Source organism: Gasterosteus aculeatus, chromosome 12 (genome assembly GCF_964276395.1).
Source record: "Gasterosteus aculeatus chromosome 12, fGasAcu3.hap1.1, whole genome shotgun sequence".
NCBI lineage: Eukaryota > Metazoa > Chordata > Actinopteri > Perciformes > Gasterosteidae > Gasterosteus > Gasterosteus aculeatus.
In genome coordinates this window covers 1710313-1726389 of record NC_135700.1, presented here as the reverse complement: position 1 = coordinate 1726389, position 16077 = coordinate 1710313, and the positions used below count along the sequence as shown (strand labels likewise).

Genomic DNA, 16077 nt, shown 5'->3' with positions numbered 1-16077 from the left:
TACACCTCCACGCCGCCATGATGCACCGTTGTTGTCGCGGGCTAATGATCCAGAGGTGGATGGGGAGGGGGGCACTCATGAAATAATTTGTTATTATTTTAACAATACATTCCTCTAATTATAAATGCGACTTAATTAATTTTACGATGGTAAGTTTTTTTAAAATAATATTTTGCTAACATGTTCATGTTTACGTCCGATCATTTCTGCGCATCCTCAGTTCATGTCCTCCAACGGTCCCACCTCAATGACGTCAGTGTTCGCGGTTCACCGCTTGAGTAACTGAAAGATTTGGGTGCGTTACATTTGACGAAGAAGTGCAAGAAGAGCGGCTCAATGTCAGTAAACTTTATTGAATTAGTAAATATTACTATGTCGGTATATGCTTATCAAGCTAGCTAATTGTTAGCTAATGTGCACTTTTACACGCTAGCCGTTAGCTAACGAACTCTGTTTGCCTATGGGTTTTCCCGGGTAGTTCTACGGTACCGCCTGTTAATGCTTCAGGGAGCTGATGAATCTAAGATGGATACTTTTGACGATGCCACTCTATCGGTGTTGGAGGGTAAGTCATGAATACAATTTATATCTGATGCATTGATGCTATTTATGGAGTGTACTTTATTAATAACTGAATACTTTTATTTGAAATCCAACATTTTTCTGCTTTCTGGGTTTTTCCTCAACCGTCATTTGCTTAACGAATTTATAATATTCTTAGGATGAAACATTTTAAGTAAGAGTCAGAATTCTAAAGCAAAATATATGGTTGTAAAATAGAAATCCCACATTTTAAAAACACGCGGTCTGCAGTGTCCCGCAGGCGGGAACGTTACCCTTCCCCCCCAACATTGTAAATCATCCGCCATTCATCAGATTGCTATGTAGCATAGTCATTATACCTCATTTGAAAGCTTGGACTCTTATGAATCAATACATGACAATGTAAAATATGTGTTTATACAATGTCAAGTCAATCGATATCTTTTATTAACCAAATTAACCAAAAATGCCCTCCGCCCTTGGTGCTTCACTACCTTCTAGCTGCAGTGTACAGCCTTACTAAATAAATTGATTGGTTCTGTAGCTTGCTACTGCTTTATCTAAAGATAGATATTTGTCATATATCTCACAACTGCCAGTGTTGATGAGGAGGCTTTGAAAGGCCTTAGCCGGGATGACCTGAGGGATCTTTTTCCTGGCCCAGAGAATTTCCTCAAAAGAAAGAAACTTTGGAATTTCATCAGTGAAAATGTAAACACAAATTGGAATGAGTAAAAACTAGTAAAGTATACATTTTAATGGTTCTAATGCATTTTGTTTTCATTCCACACAATTCTAATAGTGTGAAAATACCACGGACCAAGATGCCAACAATTGTGCCATGCCACCATGCCAGCCTCAAACCTCAACCCCCATATCTGCTGAGAAAAAAATGAAAATGCCAGACCCTCCAGAGTATGTGGTGTACACAGATTCAGAGTTAGACATGGTGCGTAGTCAATACTTTGCACTGCTCTGCAATGGAAAGGAAAAAAATTACAAACTGTCCAAGGAGCTATCTTGCAGACTTGTAAGGAACACAATAACCAGTATGGTTGCTATCCTGCGTGCTAGTCCCATGGGGAAAGAAGTCAGTTACCCGTCAAAATTGGAAATAAGAGCCATGTCACAGAAGATTATAGACTATTACCCAATGTTACGGGATGATGATCCAAACATGCCTTATGTAAGTATTATTTTTTTATCTAAACCAAAACTTTGGGCAGGTCAGCAACAAGACAAACAACGTATCTAACATTCTTTTACCACAGCTGACTATCTACACCAAAATGTACAAGCGACTCCAAAATATGAGATCCCCACGGAAGAGGCAAGGCTCTGTACCACAAAGAGGAGTGGCAAAGACAGCTCTCTTCAGTGCAGACAACCAAGACATGGAGACGGATTGGACAGACACAAGCAACTCAAGTGATAATACCTTACTTCTTGAGAGCAATGATGACCTTACCGAGGACAACTCCAGTGAAGGTGTGCAAATTGTTTGCAAAAAATGAAGGGGTGCTGTTAGACTACTGTTTTTTTGTCTAAAAATTGTCAAATCATGTAATGAAACTATAGTTGTCTGTATTTGTCAAGCCAGAGTTTATGGCTAGGCATGCACTGTGTTTATCTGCCGGTTTTGCTTGTTGTCATGCTTTTATTTGTGTTTTATTTCTTTCATTATTTCCCCAAAAAGCATTCCCAGCACATCGACCCCCCTCTGTGCCAAGGAAGCCAAAGACCAAAACCTTCCTGCTGCCATCCGCATCAGTCTCAGGCTCCTCACTCAGGACTGTGATCGCTTCACCAACCACGCCTGCAAAGGATGATGTTGGTAAGCCCACCTCAGCACACCTCTCAGCCTGTTATCCATGATAATGACTTTCAGAGTGGCAAATCAGAGTCTAAACGGTTGGAGATTAAATTCAAATTTCCTTAGTTTGTGGATGTTAATGGAAACTCTTTTTCCAGACAACTCCCATTGTTCATATAAACAACATAAAATTATTGTATTTTTGTATTACTAATTATTGTATTATTGTATCAATTAAGTTAATTGATTTGAGTGTTACAAGGGAAGTAGACCGACCTGCATAATGCAATAAAGTTGTGTTTACATTGAAATGTCTGCTCTGTTTTTTGCCATTTCAGTCGGCCAGGACAGTCTGAAAATGCAGGCTAGGCACTACAAAACCTTGAGCAACATGTACAATAAGCCAAATGCAAAACCCAATCAAAGTGATGTTGCTCAAGTTTTAGACCTTGAGTTTAAGGCCAGACGGGCTTTCATTGATGCAGATGTTACAAGGGAAGAAGACCGACCTGCAAAAATCTTTGAGGCATATCCATGCTTTAGAGATGTTCGAAATGTATGTTTTTTTTTCCACTACTTGCACTTGAATTACTGTCTATCCATCTGTGTTCTAAATGTCCAATGGTTGAATAACTGTGCACAATGCTGTCTTAGGCAATGGATGAGCTGCGGCGCATAGTAGGTGGCACCAACAGCAGATACATCGAGGAAGTGAAAGGAAGATGGGCAGACTTTTGTGCCAAGGTGCAGTTCTATGGTGTGTGGAAGAAAGCCCTGAAACCCCCCTTTCCATTGGATGTCCGTGGAGGTAAGTTGCGGTTCCATATGCAAATGTATTTTGATTTATACCATATTCAGACCAATCTTTCTATTCTTTAGTGGAGTTCACGCTTGCCCTCTTCAATGCACTCCCATCTCTTTTCCCCTCACCAACTTCACCACCAAAGAAGCTTGGAAATAGCTGTGAGGCACTTCTTCATGTCCTGAAGGTAAAAACATTTTTGTGTTGATTCCTTACTGTCCTCTTATTTTCTCACATTTGTTGTGCATGTTCACATAACAATACACCCTAAGTTCACAATCACAGATACTTTTTGCAAAAAAGTGTTTCTAGTGTCCCTCAAATGGTGTTCACAGAAAGGAATACCAAGAAATGTTTGATTAAACAAAAAACCTTTGATTAATTCATCCATTAATTCATCCCAGAAACATAAAAATGCACCTTGCATCAGCTTGTATCCATTGTTAATCCATCCTAAATTCTTACACCTTGATCTGTCAAACAAATGTTGCCCATTTTGAAGTAATTCATGATTATTTCTTCCAGTGTAATAATAAATCAATATTTTTCATCAGTGTTTGTATATAATAATGACTATTTCAAGAGTGTCATTAGTTGCAACTTGGTCATTTATCTAAAAATTAAATTTTTATGTTGAACATGCACTTGACTTTCAATACATTTTTATGTCTTCTCACTTTACACATTGTTCTTTTTATTCTGTTCCAGTCAGGCGAAGACCCTGCCCTGTACCTGGAAAAGCATCCTCTCTCCTCCCCAGTTCTGCTTTCTGATGGCTCAACCACCATTGTGGCTGTGGGTAATGTACCTGTGACCACCCTCCCTCAGGAAGATTTCTCAGACGGGATGTTGGTGTTAATGGCATATTACTACACTTTGCACTTAAGATATCCAAAATGTGTTGCAACGCTCCTGTCAGTTATTCAAACAGAGGTAATTGGTGACACAATCCACGATCGAGATGCCACTAGTGCTTACAGGAAAGCAATGGCTGATTGGAAGTCTTTCATTGAGAAGTAGCTGAGTATTTTGTCATGCCAGTTCTTATTGTTAGCTGTGAGTTCTTATTGTTAGCTGTGCCTAATAATAGTTTTGTGTTGCACAAGCTTATACAGTCACTGAGTTATTACCTCATTTAGGCCTGTATTTAAAATGATAGTTAAGGAAAAATCCATAACTGAGGGCTGAGAAGTGTTTTTGTTTTTTGCCCTTTTGCTTTTAATTTCTTTTATTTTTATGGAAAAGTATTCAAATGTCTATAGCAAACTTGACTTGCTGATGTTAAATAAATGTTGTCTTAAGCCATGTTATTTCTGCACCATTATTCTAAAAAAGGACAGGCTTTAGATTTTAAGATGCTCAAAGTAAGAAAACAAAATGGGTAATTGCTTATATTTAGTATATTTCACTTATTTTGAGGCTGTAAAAGTTTAAATTTAAGTAATCTAGTCTTAAAAACAGCATTTTATGCTTATATTTAGTATATTTCACTTATTCTGAGGCTGTAAAAAGTTTATTTTAAGTTATCTAGACTTAAAACCAGCATTCTATGCTTTTATTTAGTATAATTCACTTATTTTAAGGCTGTAAAAAGTTTAAATTTAAGTCATCTCATTTTACAACCAGCATTTTATGCTTATATTTAGTCTAATTCACTTATTTTGAGGCTGTAAAAGTTTAAATTTAAGTAATCTAGTCTTAAAAACAGCATTGTATGCTTATATTTAGTATATTTCACTTATTCTGAGGCTGTAAAAAGTTTATTTTAAGTTATCTAGACTTAAAACCAGCATTCTATGCTTTTATTTAGTATAATTCACTTATTTTAAGGCTGTAAAAAGTTTAAATTTAAGTAATCTCATTTTACAACCAGCATTTTATGCTTATATTTAGTATAATTCACTTATTTTGAGGCTTTAAAAAGTTTAAATTTAAGTAATCTGATCTTAAACCCAGCATTTTCATCTTATGTTAAGTCTTCCAAATACCTCTTTAGACAAGCTTATTTCTAGATTTAATTATCTTAATTCAAGAAATCTTGTCAAGTGAAATTATCTAGCTGCATGGACAGATAATTTCACTTGTTTTGAGTACATTTTACCTCAAATTTAGTTTTTTTATCTTGTTTTGAGACACCCTTTTTTTGCAGTGTGGCGGAACAAGCTCAGCATCTTCTGGGACAAATGATTAGGTCCAGACACCTTACACAGAGCGCTCACTGCCAACAGACAAACAATAGGAATAGGATAAATGTGTGAGAGCATTACAGGCGATTCTTTGAGTGACGTGTAGCCATTTAGAGCAACAACAAACCTAAGTTGCTGCGTCGAAGCCTGCGTGTATGGGGCGCTGTTTGTAAAATCTTGCACGTTCTAAAATCCTGCGCAATTTTGCTACATTTAGCATTATCATATGAACAAAAAAGCACGACAATATTCACATGTCACTTTTTCAAACATTTAGAGAGAAATTCATGTAAATTCATGCAATAACTTTCCCGAGGATAATGTTTGGCAGTAACAAAGTTAAATAATATAATTGTTAAATGTAAATGTTAAATTTAAATGTAAATGTTATATCTAAATGTAAATGTTAAATGTAAATCTAAATGTTAAATGTAAATTTAAATGTTATATCTAAATGTTAAATTTAAATGTTAAATATAAATCTAAATGTTAAATCTAAATGTCGAGCTAAATGTTCACTCTACATATCAGGCTTGACGACTGAACATTACAATATTTACGGTAATTCACGCAAGACAAGCTGGCAAGTCCGGAGGAATTAGCTCTTGTTATAGAGCAGGGGTGTCAAACTCATTTTAGGTGGGGGGCCACATACTGTCACGTAACAATGTTAAATACCAAAAGTTACTAACGACTCACGTTCTTAAGGTACTGTTCACTGTAGTACTTGTACTCCCTTACATTTTGTTTTTCTATTGTAGCTTTTGCTCTACTTTAAAATGGCCGTTATTGTACCTTTATCTTGTCAAAGTCTTTCACCTCACATTGGAGCGTTGTACAACGGTGTTGTATCACCGTCATAGTAGACATGCGAGCCAGCGAGTTGGTAACTTTGATCCCAATCGTCCTCAGATCACCCTCTTTCAGTTAGGATCACAGCCTGGAGCCAGGTCTTTTTAATTTGGCAACAACACTGTGTGACTACACTGAACCATGACCCACTGGGAGAAGAGTCTCACTCCAACATTCCTGAAGGAAATGGCCCAATTTTTTCTGGCTGAAGTAGGCCAAGAAAAGTCAAAGTGGAGTCACCTCCGAGTCCACAATGTGTATCGAACAGAATGAAGATTAAAAACAGTAAACCGTTCAAAAGAACAGCTGCACCTCAATAAACTCTTTATTCACAATCTGTATTTGCATTTAGTTTTAGAGCTTAATACAACATTTTTGTCAGTCTGCTCAGACAGGTAAATGCTCTCCATTTCTGTTCGTTTTAGTTATTTTTTATCCGTTTTCGCTTTTGTGATAAATGATAAAAATTACAGACTTTGAGTGGGAAAACCTTCAAAATCAGCAGTGTATCAAATACTTGTTCTCCCCACTGTATAAGAGTTTCACTTCTTGCCTTGAATTACTGAAATAAATTAACTTTTCATTGATATGCACCTGTATGTTATCGGATCTGCCTCAGTATTAATGAAAGGATTCACAAACTTTATATAAGAACAGCCATACATATTTTTCAATGCAGACACATACAAACATGAAATTATTAACAATGATATGAACCAAATATGTGTATTTATAGAATTAAAAAAATAAATAAACAAATTTTATTTATCTCGGGTCGGGTCGCGGGGGCAACAGTTCCAGCAGGGGGACCCCAAACTTCTACTAAACATCTACCAGCTCTGACTGACTGGGGGATCCTAAGGCATTTGACAATTTCAAGAATATTAGTAACCAATCAAATATCCCTTCAAACAATCAATAGGCATTGGTTTCAGTTTCAATTTTTTTGAAAATGCTTGTTCATGGATAGAACTGTAGATCCTTCTCCTCCTCCTCTTCGGAAAGAGTCGAGTGTCATTGCTAATGTGATCTCTAACCTGTGGGGTTGCCTAAGACACCATTCAGGAACGCATGGCTAACAGCAGTGAAAGCTCACTAGTGCTCAGCAGGAAGAAAGGTCAGCCGAGCACAAGCGTCTGTAGTTTGGAATAGACAAAGGGGAGCCAGCTGGAGAGCGAATAAAGAGTCGGATTAGTGTAAGTGAGAACAAAGTAGTTAATCAGACACATTAAACATATGATTTTTCATGTTTTTGGTTGTGGTTAGCACCACAAATAAGTAAGGACTAATAAACCTATGCAAGTCTCCTCTTCTCTTGTGGCTGGATTGTGAATTCGAAGCAGTCTACACTGTCTGTGTGTCTCCCCAATGGCTTACTGAGACAGTAAGAACTGTAAGATAGCAGCGCACAATAGTGGCAGTTGAAAACACAAACAGATACATAACAACCTGTGTTTGACCTGTGACACAAAAATTCTACAAAATTAGAATTACTGGCTGGCGAGGGCTTGCACCCCCTCGTGAGTCCTCTCTGCTGACACAAAGAAATGGCAGAGAGAAATAGAAGGTGCAGATAGACCCTACCACGCACACACTTCTAGTGCATCACAGGGATTATTTTACCATCATACGTTGATTTGGCAGAATTACAAACTATGACAAGAGTGTCTCTGATTCCGATAGTCAGCTAGATAACAGGCATACAATATGTATGATGGCAAATACTTACAGCTCCTATCCATCATTGATAGTACATCAACACATCAAACCAATTCAGAGTATCCTTTTTGATTGCTGCCCGTGACTTTTGCAACTCAATGCCTATGGGAGAAATTACTCATATCTCAGCTGTTTTTCTTTACTGCACTGGCATACACGTGTGTCTGCATACAGCCCAGTCAGTGATGCGATATGTGTAACATAGCTATCCATCCCTGCACTCCTCGACCTGCTACATGATCCAGGGCTTCATGGTCTGATTCTGTAATCACAGAAGCTTTTGCCGCCAACCAGTCTGGATTGTAAATTCTCTTTTTAGAATTACTCAGCTCTGTGTGTATGTCGAGGGTCTGTAAGAAAAGACAGTCATAACTATAATATCTTATGCAGTAGAATCACAAGGATATTATATTACCCTAGAACACGTTGGGAGAAGGAAGGCAGACTTACACAGTTGGGCCAATAGTTGGGTGTCTGACTATCTTCAATGAGACTAATTTCCTGTGTATTCTGCCCCCCCACCTTCTCAACCACACCCCCTTCCCTCACCTCCTGGACTACACCAGTCCCTTCCATCAGTCCCTCCCACACTCACCCCAGGGAACATACCTGACACCTCCTCTCTCGCCTTTTGGACTTCACTGTGTGCGAGTGAGAGGTCTGCGGTCTTGGTCGTTTATAAGTAATTTACTTATTTTTGTGTGGTAATATGTTGTTGAATGAGTTTAAACTTAAATAAATTACCTATACAAGTAGTTATGTCTTGTTGTATACATTTGTCCTGTTGACGTGCCTAATGCGCAACCAGATATTCAAATTTATGTCTTTTTTAAAGTGAATATTAGAATGTCCTTCTTGAGCAATTTTGATAGCCCTAGTAGGAACGTGAATCTTGGGTCCAGAAAGCATTGCAGGGTTCGTACGGTCATGGAAAACCTGGAAAGGTCATGGAATTTTGAAAGGCTCATTTCCAGGCCTGGAAAAGTCATGGAAAAAAAATAAAATCCCAAAAGTCATGAAAAAGTCATGGAAATGTGTTATATTCATATTTTTGTCGTTCATTTACGCTGAATTTTAAATCATTTAATTTGATTTTAAAGTAAAGATATAAGCAGGCATACACTCTCATACTCGCAGTGTTAATTATTCGCGCTGCGAGTGAACGCACCCTAACATGTGACATGCCGTCCGCTTTCCTGAGTTATCATAACAGTAGCTCTGTTCGTCAACGGTAAAATTCACAATGCCAGGAAAATGTCGATTTAATAATGCTTGGCTGCTTTTTGATAAATTCAAAGCATGGATTACAACCGACCAAGACCCGGGAAGAGCAAAATGCAGGTTGTGTGGAGGCAAATCTTTTGACATTTCGAACATGGGGGAGGCGGCATTAACTAGCCATGCGAAGGGGAGCCGACATCGGAGCGCTGCTGCTAGCAGAGCGACAGTGACCCCTTATCTCCGTCCTTTTCGCTACAGCGGCTACGGCAAGTGCTACGCCGAGTGCGCTGCTTGCTTCGGCCAACAAGCAGACGACGTTAAACGATGGCGCGGTTACGAAAAATGACATTCTCACCGCGGAGGTAATGTGGGCACTGAAGGTTGCCAATTCGCATTTTTCTTTTAAGTCATCCGAAGATGTCAGTCAGCTCTTTCGCCGGATGTTCCCTGATAGCCAGATCGCGGCGCAATTTGCTTGTGGCGAAAGCAAATGCTCCTATCTCTGCTCGTTTGGGCTCGCGCCCCACTTCAAGAGTCTAACGTTGTCCAGCGTGTTGACTCAAAAGGCCTATGTCATTTTATTTACAATCCTCATTGTTAGTTTGAACACTACATTTTCTCAATTTTTCATGTGTCTATACCGAGATTTCACTAAATATTTGGTCATGGAATTTGGTTTAAAGTCATGGAAATTCATTGGTCAAAATGTGTAAGAACCCTGACATTGGGTTGGAGAGTGCAACACTACACCCCCCCTTCTGCGATTGGACACGTGGCATTGAAACAAAACACAAGATGTGGCTGTTTTGGGTGATTTTGATATCAGCTTTTAAGCAGTTGCTGCATATTTGGGCAGCTGCAGTTGCACACTTCAAGGTGGAGCTGGATCTCAGTCTGTATTTCATCTGTTTTTAATCACAAAAACATTGTTGCACACAAAGCATGAGCAGCTGCCTGTGATGGTGCCAGACCTGTGCTGCAGTCAATTAACAGCCAATTATCCATGAATACTGTTCATTGATAAAAAAACATGGACTGGGTAGAGGTGGGGCTTCTTGTATGCAAGTTATGTTGCAGGATAGCAAGTACAGGAAAGAAAACTACGGTCCAAAACAATTTCAGGCATTAAGGACTTGCTGGATTGTTAAAAAGGAATACCAAATTTCCTCTGGACAACCTTTTCTCGGAATTCAAAGCTATTATTTCATAGAGCAGAAGGCTGCCTGCAGCCGGCAGGCCTGGCCAAAGGAGAAGCGCTCCTCTTACAGATGAGGCCAGAGAGCTGATGTTTTCCTCAAGGAAACTGTGGCCTTTGACTGCTGGCCAATCATCCACAGTGGCTGCGCTCTACCACATCGTTCCTTTGACTGGATGTATGAAAACACCAGCCGAAACTGGAAAGGAAAAGTTTCTTCTCAGTCAGGACTGAGTTCCTCCAGTGTACTGCACAAATTGCAAATGGATGAAACTGAATACATTAAAGGGTTGGTTGAACTTGAACGCAGCTGTGATTGCCAGAGAAAAACGGATGTGATCCCTACAAAACACAGAAGAGCATTTATTCCCACAATTTGACAGATTTGACTAGTGTGGAGGCAGTTGACATTAAAGATGACCTCCAGATCTCCCACTACACGGCTAGCCAGATGAAGGAGTACACAAGTCTGAAGACTTACTATTTTGTGTGTGGTGGAACTTGCAAAGTAGCATTCAACAACTGCCGTCTTGTTAATTCCCTGGTAGCCGGCCTGCAAAAAAAAAATACCCCATTTGGCAGCTAACCAGTAGCTAACTAGCTAAGAAACTAACTGCCTCCTGCCTAAAAACAATAACAAAACACCGTTAAAAACGGTGTTCGGATCATTTCACAGATGGGATCATGAATTGGATGACCGATCTAAAAAATATATTTTTGTTTATCTGATGCAATCATTTCAACAATAGGCTGCTGTTGGGAGGTTGATGTGAGTGCTGAGACTAAACAAAGAGTGAAGACACACAATGAGTCTGGGTTCATCATTACAAGGGATAGCTTTAACATTATAGATAGTAATTTGATCCATTGTTTGTTTATACAAGAGTAGAGTAGTTTTTGTAGGTGATTCCTTTCACAGACGCTACACAATTATTACATTAAGTGAACAACAATAAGTAATCTCCTGCTGTATGAAGCTCCCGTGAGAATAAGCATTAATTTCATGCCATCCTCTAGTTTGAACCGACGGAAGTATTTTTCTGCCATTTCCTCCCCAATAGCTGTCCTCCCCAAAAGTGTGTAATTGAAGTCTCTGGTTTATCCAGCCAATATCTCAGGTTCAGCATCAGAGACTTCCACGCTCTTTTGCACTCCATTGCTGTCAGACATGTTCAAGATGCAGCATTAACAGCGTAATGTCAGGTCTTATCAGCTGCAGTGCATTCAAATGAACTCAACCATAGATTTGCACATTTGCATCATCACTCACATTAAACACCCCACCAGATTAGAAAGATTCAGAGGCACTAAATCACTGATTTGTGGGTAAATAAATCTGAGGTCAATTGGGTTCACCATTCAGTTCCTCACAGTCACAGAGCAGCATAAAATACATTTATACAGAGAAATGCCCCACATTACCACTTTAAATCCACTCATTGTGGCCACAACCATGAGTTGACCTGGGTTTGACCCCTTTTCCATCCGGTATTGCAATTTGTATTTGGACAACAATCCATAATTAAAAGCTGCAAGCACCGTTGGACGGGTCCTCGCTACTCCGCACATCGGGGCACCGGCCGGATGGCTAAAAACGCAGCCGAGAACTGCTGCGGCTGTCGGACAAAGCATCCAAGAGTCAGTTGTCGTTAACCATAAGGATCGACGCCAGGAAGGTCACTTTGCAAACTTCGTTTTTAACATCCACCTTCCTGCAAAATCCTTCACAAGACTACATCTGGTCAATTTCAGATTAGATTTAAAAGGAAAAAATATAGTTACACAGAATTTACACTTCAGGCAGAAAGTACACATCCCCAAAGTGTCACTCTGTGATTACCAGGAGATTCTGATGTACTATTTCAAAATTAAAGCCTCTCTAAATACCACCTTTGTTTTTTACTGGATACTAGAAAATGTGACGGTTACCAGTAGTTGGCGCTATGACTTGATTCATCTCTTCAGGCCCAGAGTCTCATCAAACATGTGTAAATTGGAAAGAATCCGATAATGTGGAGTAGAGTTACAACGGTTTAGTTGTTCTTGGCGAAGGATCAACTTTGCTGATGCACCCACTCGCCACGATTATCGGATTCTTATAATATTCACACTGAAGCATTATTAAGGGCCTACCTCTCTGCTAAGAAATTTTGAAAGGATATAACGAAGAATGTTTACGAGAGCACGGATCAGATTGAAGAGCTTTTGTCGGAAGAAATGCGTAAATATGACCACTTCTACAAGCCGTCATTGGCGGACTGTGACCCTCAATTTCCACAAACTCCGGAACGGCTGCGTAACGGCTCCGGCACGGCGGCGGAGTCAAAAGGTTTCCATTAAAGTCAATGTGTGTATTTCCACTGACTGCGGGACGGCTGCGTTCCGACTCCGGTGATCCGCAGCCCTCCGGAGCAAATACGCAGAGCTTCTATTTTTGCCGGATGCCGGAGCGCTGCGCAGCACCACAGGGCAGAATACGCAGGAATAAAATGCACGGGGCAATAAAACAGAACAGCCAGAAACAAAATAAAAGATCAGTTTAATTTCCAAAATGAAATACACCGTGCTCATGGCGGAACATATTTCCCTACACTACACCTTGAAAACGTCATAATGGGCGGAAACAGGCCTGTTGAAGTTTTTTTAAGTTTATAGAAACTACATATCGGGCGATCACACCAGATTTCGCTAGATTACATGGGGCCTTGTGACGTCAGCTGTCAATCATGGCCGCAGCCGTTCCGCAACAGATCCGGACCTGGTGGGTATTGACGGACGACGGAACACGGAGCTGTCACGCAGCTCAGCCGTTCCGCAGCCGACGCATTTGGTGGAAATCGGGGGTAAGGACGCGCGGATGACCTCCGATTCATGGAGGGAGATCTCCACAAACGTCGGTTTGCCGGTCGAGGGGAACAAAGTTCAAAGGAGGAGGACAATACCGGACAAATGTGTCCGCGATGAAAAGCAGAAGTGGCGATGCACGGGGCAATAAAGTCTATGATAAATATATAAACAAACCAACGACTTACACAGACGTGACTCTCTAGGTCGTCTTCAACAAAACACGTTACTCCACCTGTTGTTCTGGAGGTGAATCGCTCTGCAACACACGCAAGACTTTTAGAACCATGAATTGAAACGAGTGCGTCGACGCAACGACGCAGAAGCATGCGTCAGCCTTTAGGCGCTCAGACCTCATTTCAACTTGATTTCAACGTTGAAATTATGTCTTGTGCACACTGGGTCTCCTGCTCGTCAGCGGAGAAAAAATTTGCCGTTAAAAAAAAACCTGGTTTCGTTGATTTACTCTTCTAACATAGGGCTTCAACTTGGTTGAACCACATACGAGGAACAGGGCTCAAAAGGAATACCAGCAGCTCAACAAACTTTGCAATGAATCGTTTCCTGATCGAAGTTAAATCGGATTTTTCTAAACCAAAACCCTCCAAACACACTGCATGTAACGATTCGTGTGTGGACGTGAATGCACAACTCCAGCGATCTTTGACCTTTTATTTAAGGCGCCGGAAACAGCAGGCAAAGTAATAATAAGACAAAGGGCTGGTAGTTGGGCTTGCAGGTTAAACAGGGACATGCAGGGTCGGCAACAGGAGGACCGTCTGAAAACAAGTGCTGGAGAGTCTGGCATGAAAGCGAAAGAACAATCTAGTGTGTGTATGGGTTTGAGGGAGAAGACTAAATAGGGATTTGATTCGTGATCAGAGGCACGTGTGTGAACAGGTGAAGAGCGTTAGACTGGCGAGGTGGGAGTGACTGAAAAATACAGTGAGGAGGGTGTTGAGCTGAACTGTGAAACAGCTCCTCTATTGGGCACAAGTTGTATCCGTGCATCTCTAGTCTTTTGTTGTCCCTCCTGCATCAGTGTTTCTTCTTGTTGACAGTGTTAATAATTGTTTGTGTCACAAACTGCTGTGTTTTACCCTTTTAAAGAGCGTTCGTTGAAGGGTTATTAATTGTTGTTAGAAAGTTACAACTATGACTTCATCTCTATACACATAAGACAAGTAGCTCTGACCGCTGCGCCCTGTTGGTGAATGTTGAACAATACATTTTGCTGCCTGCTGAAGAGCGACAACAGTTGTTACAGCCATGGACCAGTATGACGGCATGTGAGAAATTCGTACTGTGAAGATATTTTAAACCCAGCGCTACGTCCACAGAACACCATGATTTAGGCTAACGTCCCCTCAAAAAACAGATGCTTACACTTTTCAAAGGCAACAGAAGAACACTATATCTCCTTTTCTGTTCTGACCTTTCAGCATAAAAGCCTTCCTCATACGCACCACATGAACAGTTTACAGAGAGGCCTATCTGAAACAATTGAATCTGGTATAAGCAGCAGTGCAACATGTCAAGCAGGAGAGATGTGAACATCTAGAGGAATTATCATGTTTTATGGCTTCTGACAGCTCCATTTAAAACAGAGTAAAATATTTGTCTAGACAGAGTCTGTGTGCAGCAGCTCTAAAACACATCAGAGCATCCACAGATTCATCAGTGATGCAAATCACTGATTTATTTTTAATAAGAAAATAAATTATTTGTCCTCTTATACACACACACACGCACGCACGCATATTTAAAAGTCAGCTGTAGATATAAGGAAATCCTGCAACACTTCAGCTTGTATAATTGTTGTTCTAGCTTTACATACACACCTCAATATTCTCTGATCTCATCAACCCTCTCCAGACTGACAATCGGATGAGCTGTTCACTCAAACCCAAACTGTAATACAAGAATGCTGCCATCCTCCTCCTTATGTTCATCATAACTACCACTCCTGCTGCGTGTTACAGGGTATTCTGCCTATGATTGTGATATTCCTCTCTCTGGAGGACACCGGAGGTGGTGAGGGAACACAAGCAGGCAGCAGTGAGACACAGACAGCTCAGAGGCTTCGCTATTTCATCAGCCCAAGCAGATTTCACTTGATCCCCACATTCTGCAGTCACAAACCTTCCCAGATGCCTGAATCGTGAGTTCCATTGCAGATGCAGAGTATTGTAATGTTAATAGGAACAATGCATGTAAGATACCATGTGAACAATCATAATCACAATATCAATAGCAAAACCGTTTAAAATGTAGTCGTCAACTCTAGAATACTAAACCATGTTATTTAATTTTCTTCATACTGGCATGCCATATGGAAGTTGCCATATTACAGTACCACATACATGGGGAACTTTGTGCCAGATATACATTTATTTGCAATTAAAACGGTTCAATTAGACATTGAGTTCAAAAAGCAGTATGCCTCAGCATTTCTGTAGCAGATTATGTAATTAATGCACGTCCAATCATAGGAAACGGATTAGATGTGGACCGTATTGGGAGAGATTGGACACTTGAACTTTATACTGTAAAATGACAGCCCTGCAGATGTATAGATGGACAGACTACACCGCAGACGAGATTCGTCTCTGCAGTGATTCACGGGGAAAGCTCTAAGCTGCTGGAAGGAGGTTGGAGAGCAGCGTACGGGTTTCCATTCACGCAGAGGGAAGAGGGCAAACCTGCAGACAGCTGCGCAAAATGTGCGGATTGCAGAACAGGCTCTATTTCAGAAAAGAGTGTAGACAGTTGTCTTTTTTTAGAGATTACACCTCTAATTCCTACACGTTCGTCTCTCATATATGGTCGGTTTGTACCCGGCAGCTCCACGTACGGTTTGCTGAAGGAAAGGAGCGACCGCGACATGGAAAGGTGCTGTGTG

The 16077-nt window shown here is 40.4% G+C and overlaps 2 protein-coding genes across 2 annotated transcripts in view; one reads left to right on the top strand and one right to left on the bottom strand.

Annotated features, from left to right (window-relative positions):
* The window catches only part of cemip (cell migration inducing hyaluronidase 1), a 130551-nt gene that overhangs the window by 114196 nt on the left and 278 nt on the right, over window positions 1-16077 (bottom strand).
* On the top strand, window positions 1133-4468 carry LOC144385313 (uncharacterized). The gene is made up of 8 exons (XM_078085247.1): window positions 1133-1254; window positions 1346-1729; window positions 1815-2031; window positions 2240-2377; window positions 2695-2912; window positions 3011-3164; window positions 3236-3345; window positions 3867-4468. Exons 2-8 carry the CDS (start codon window positions 1385-1387, stop codon window positions 4176-4178), a joined length of 1494 nt encoding a protein of 497 aa, XP_077941373.1. The 5' UTR covers window positions 1133-1254; window positions 1346-1384; the 3' UTR covers window positions 4179-4468.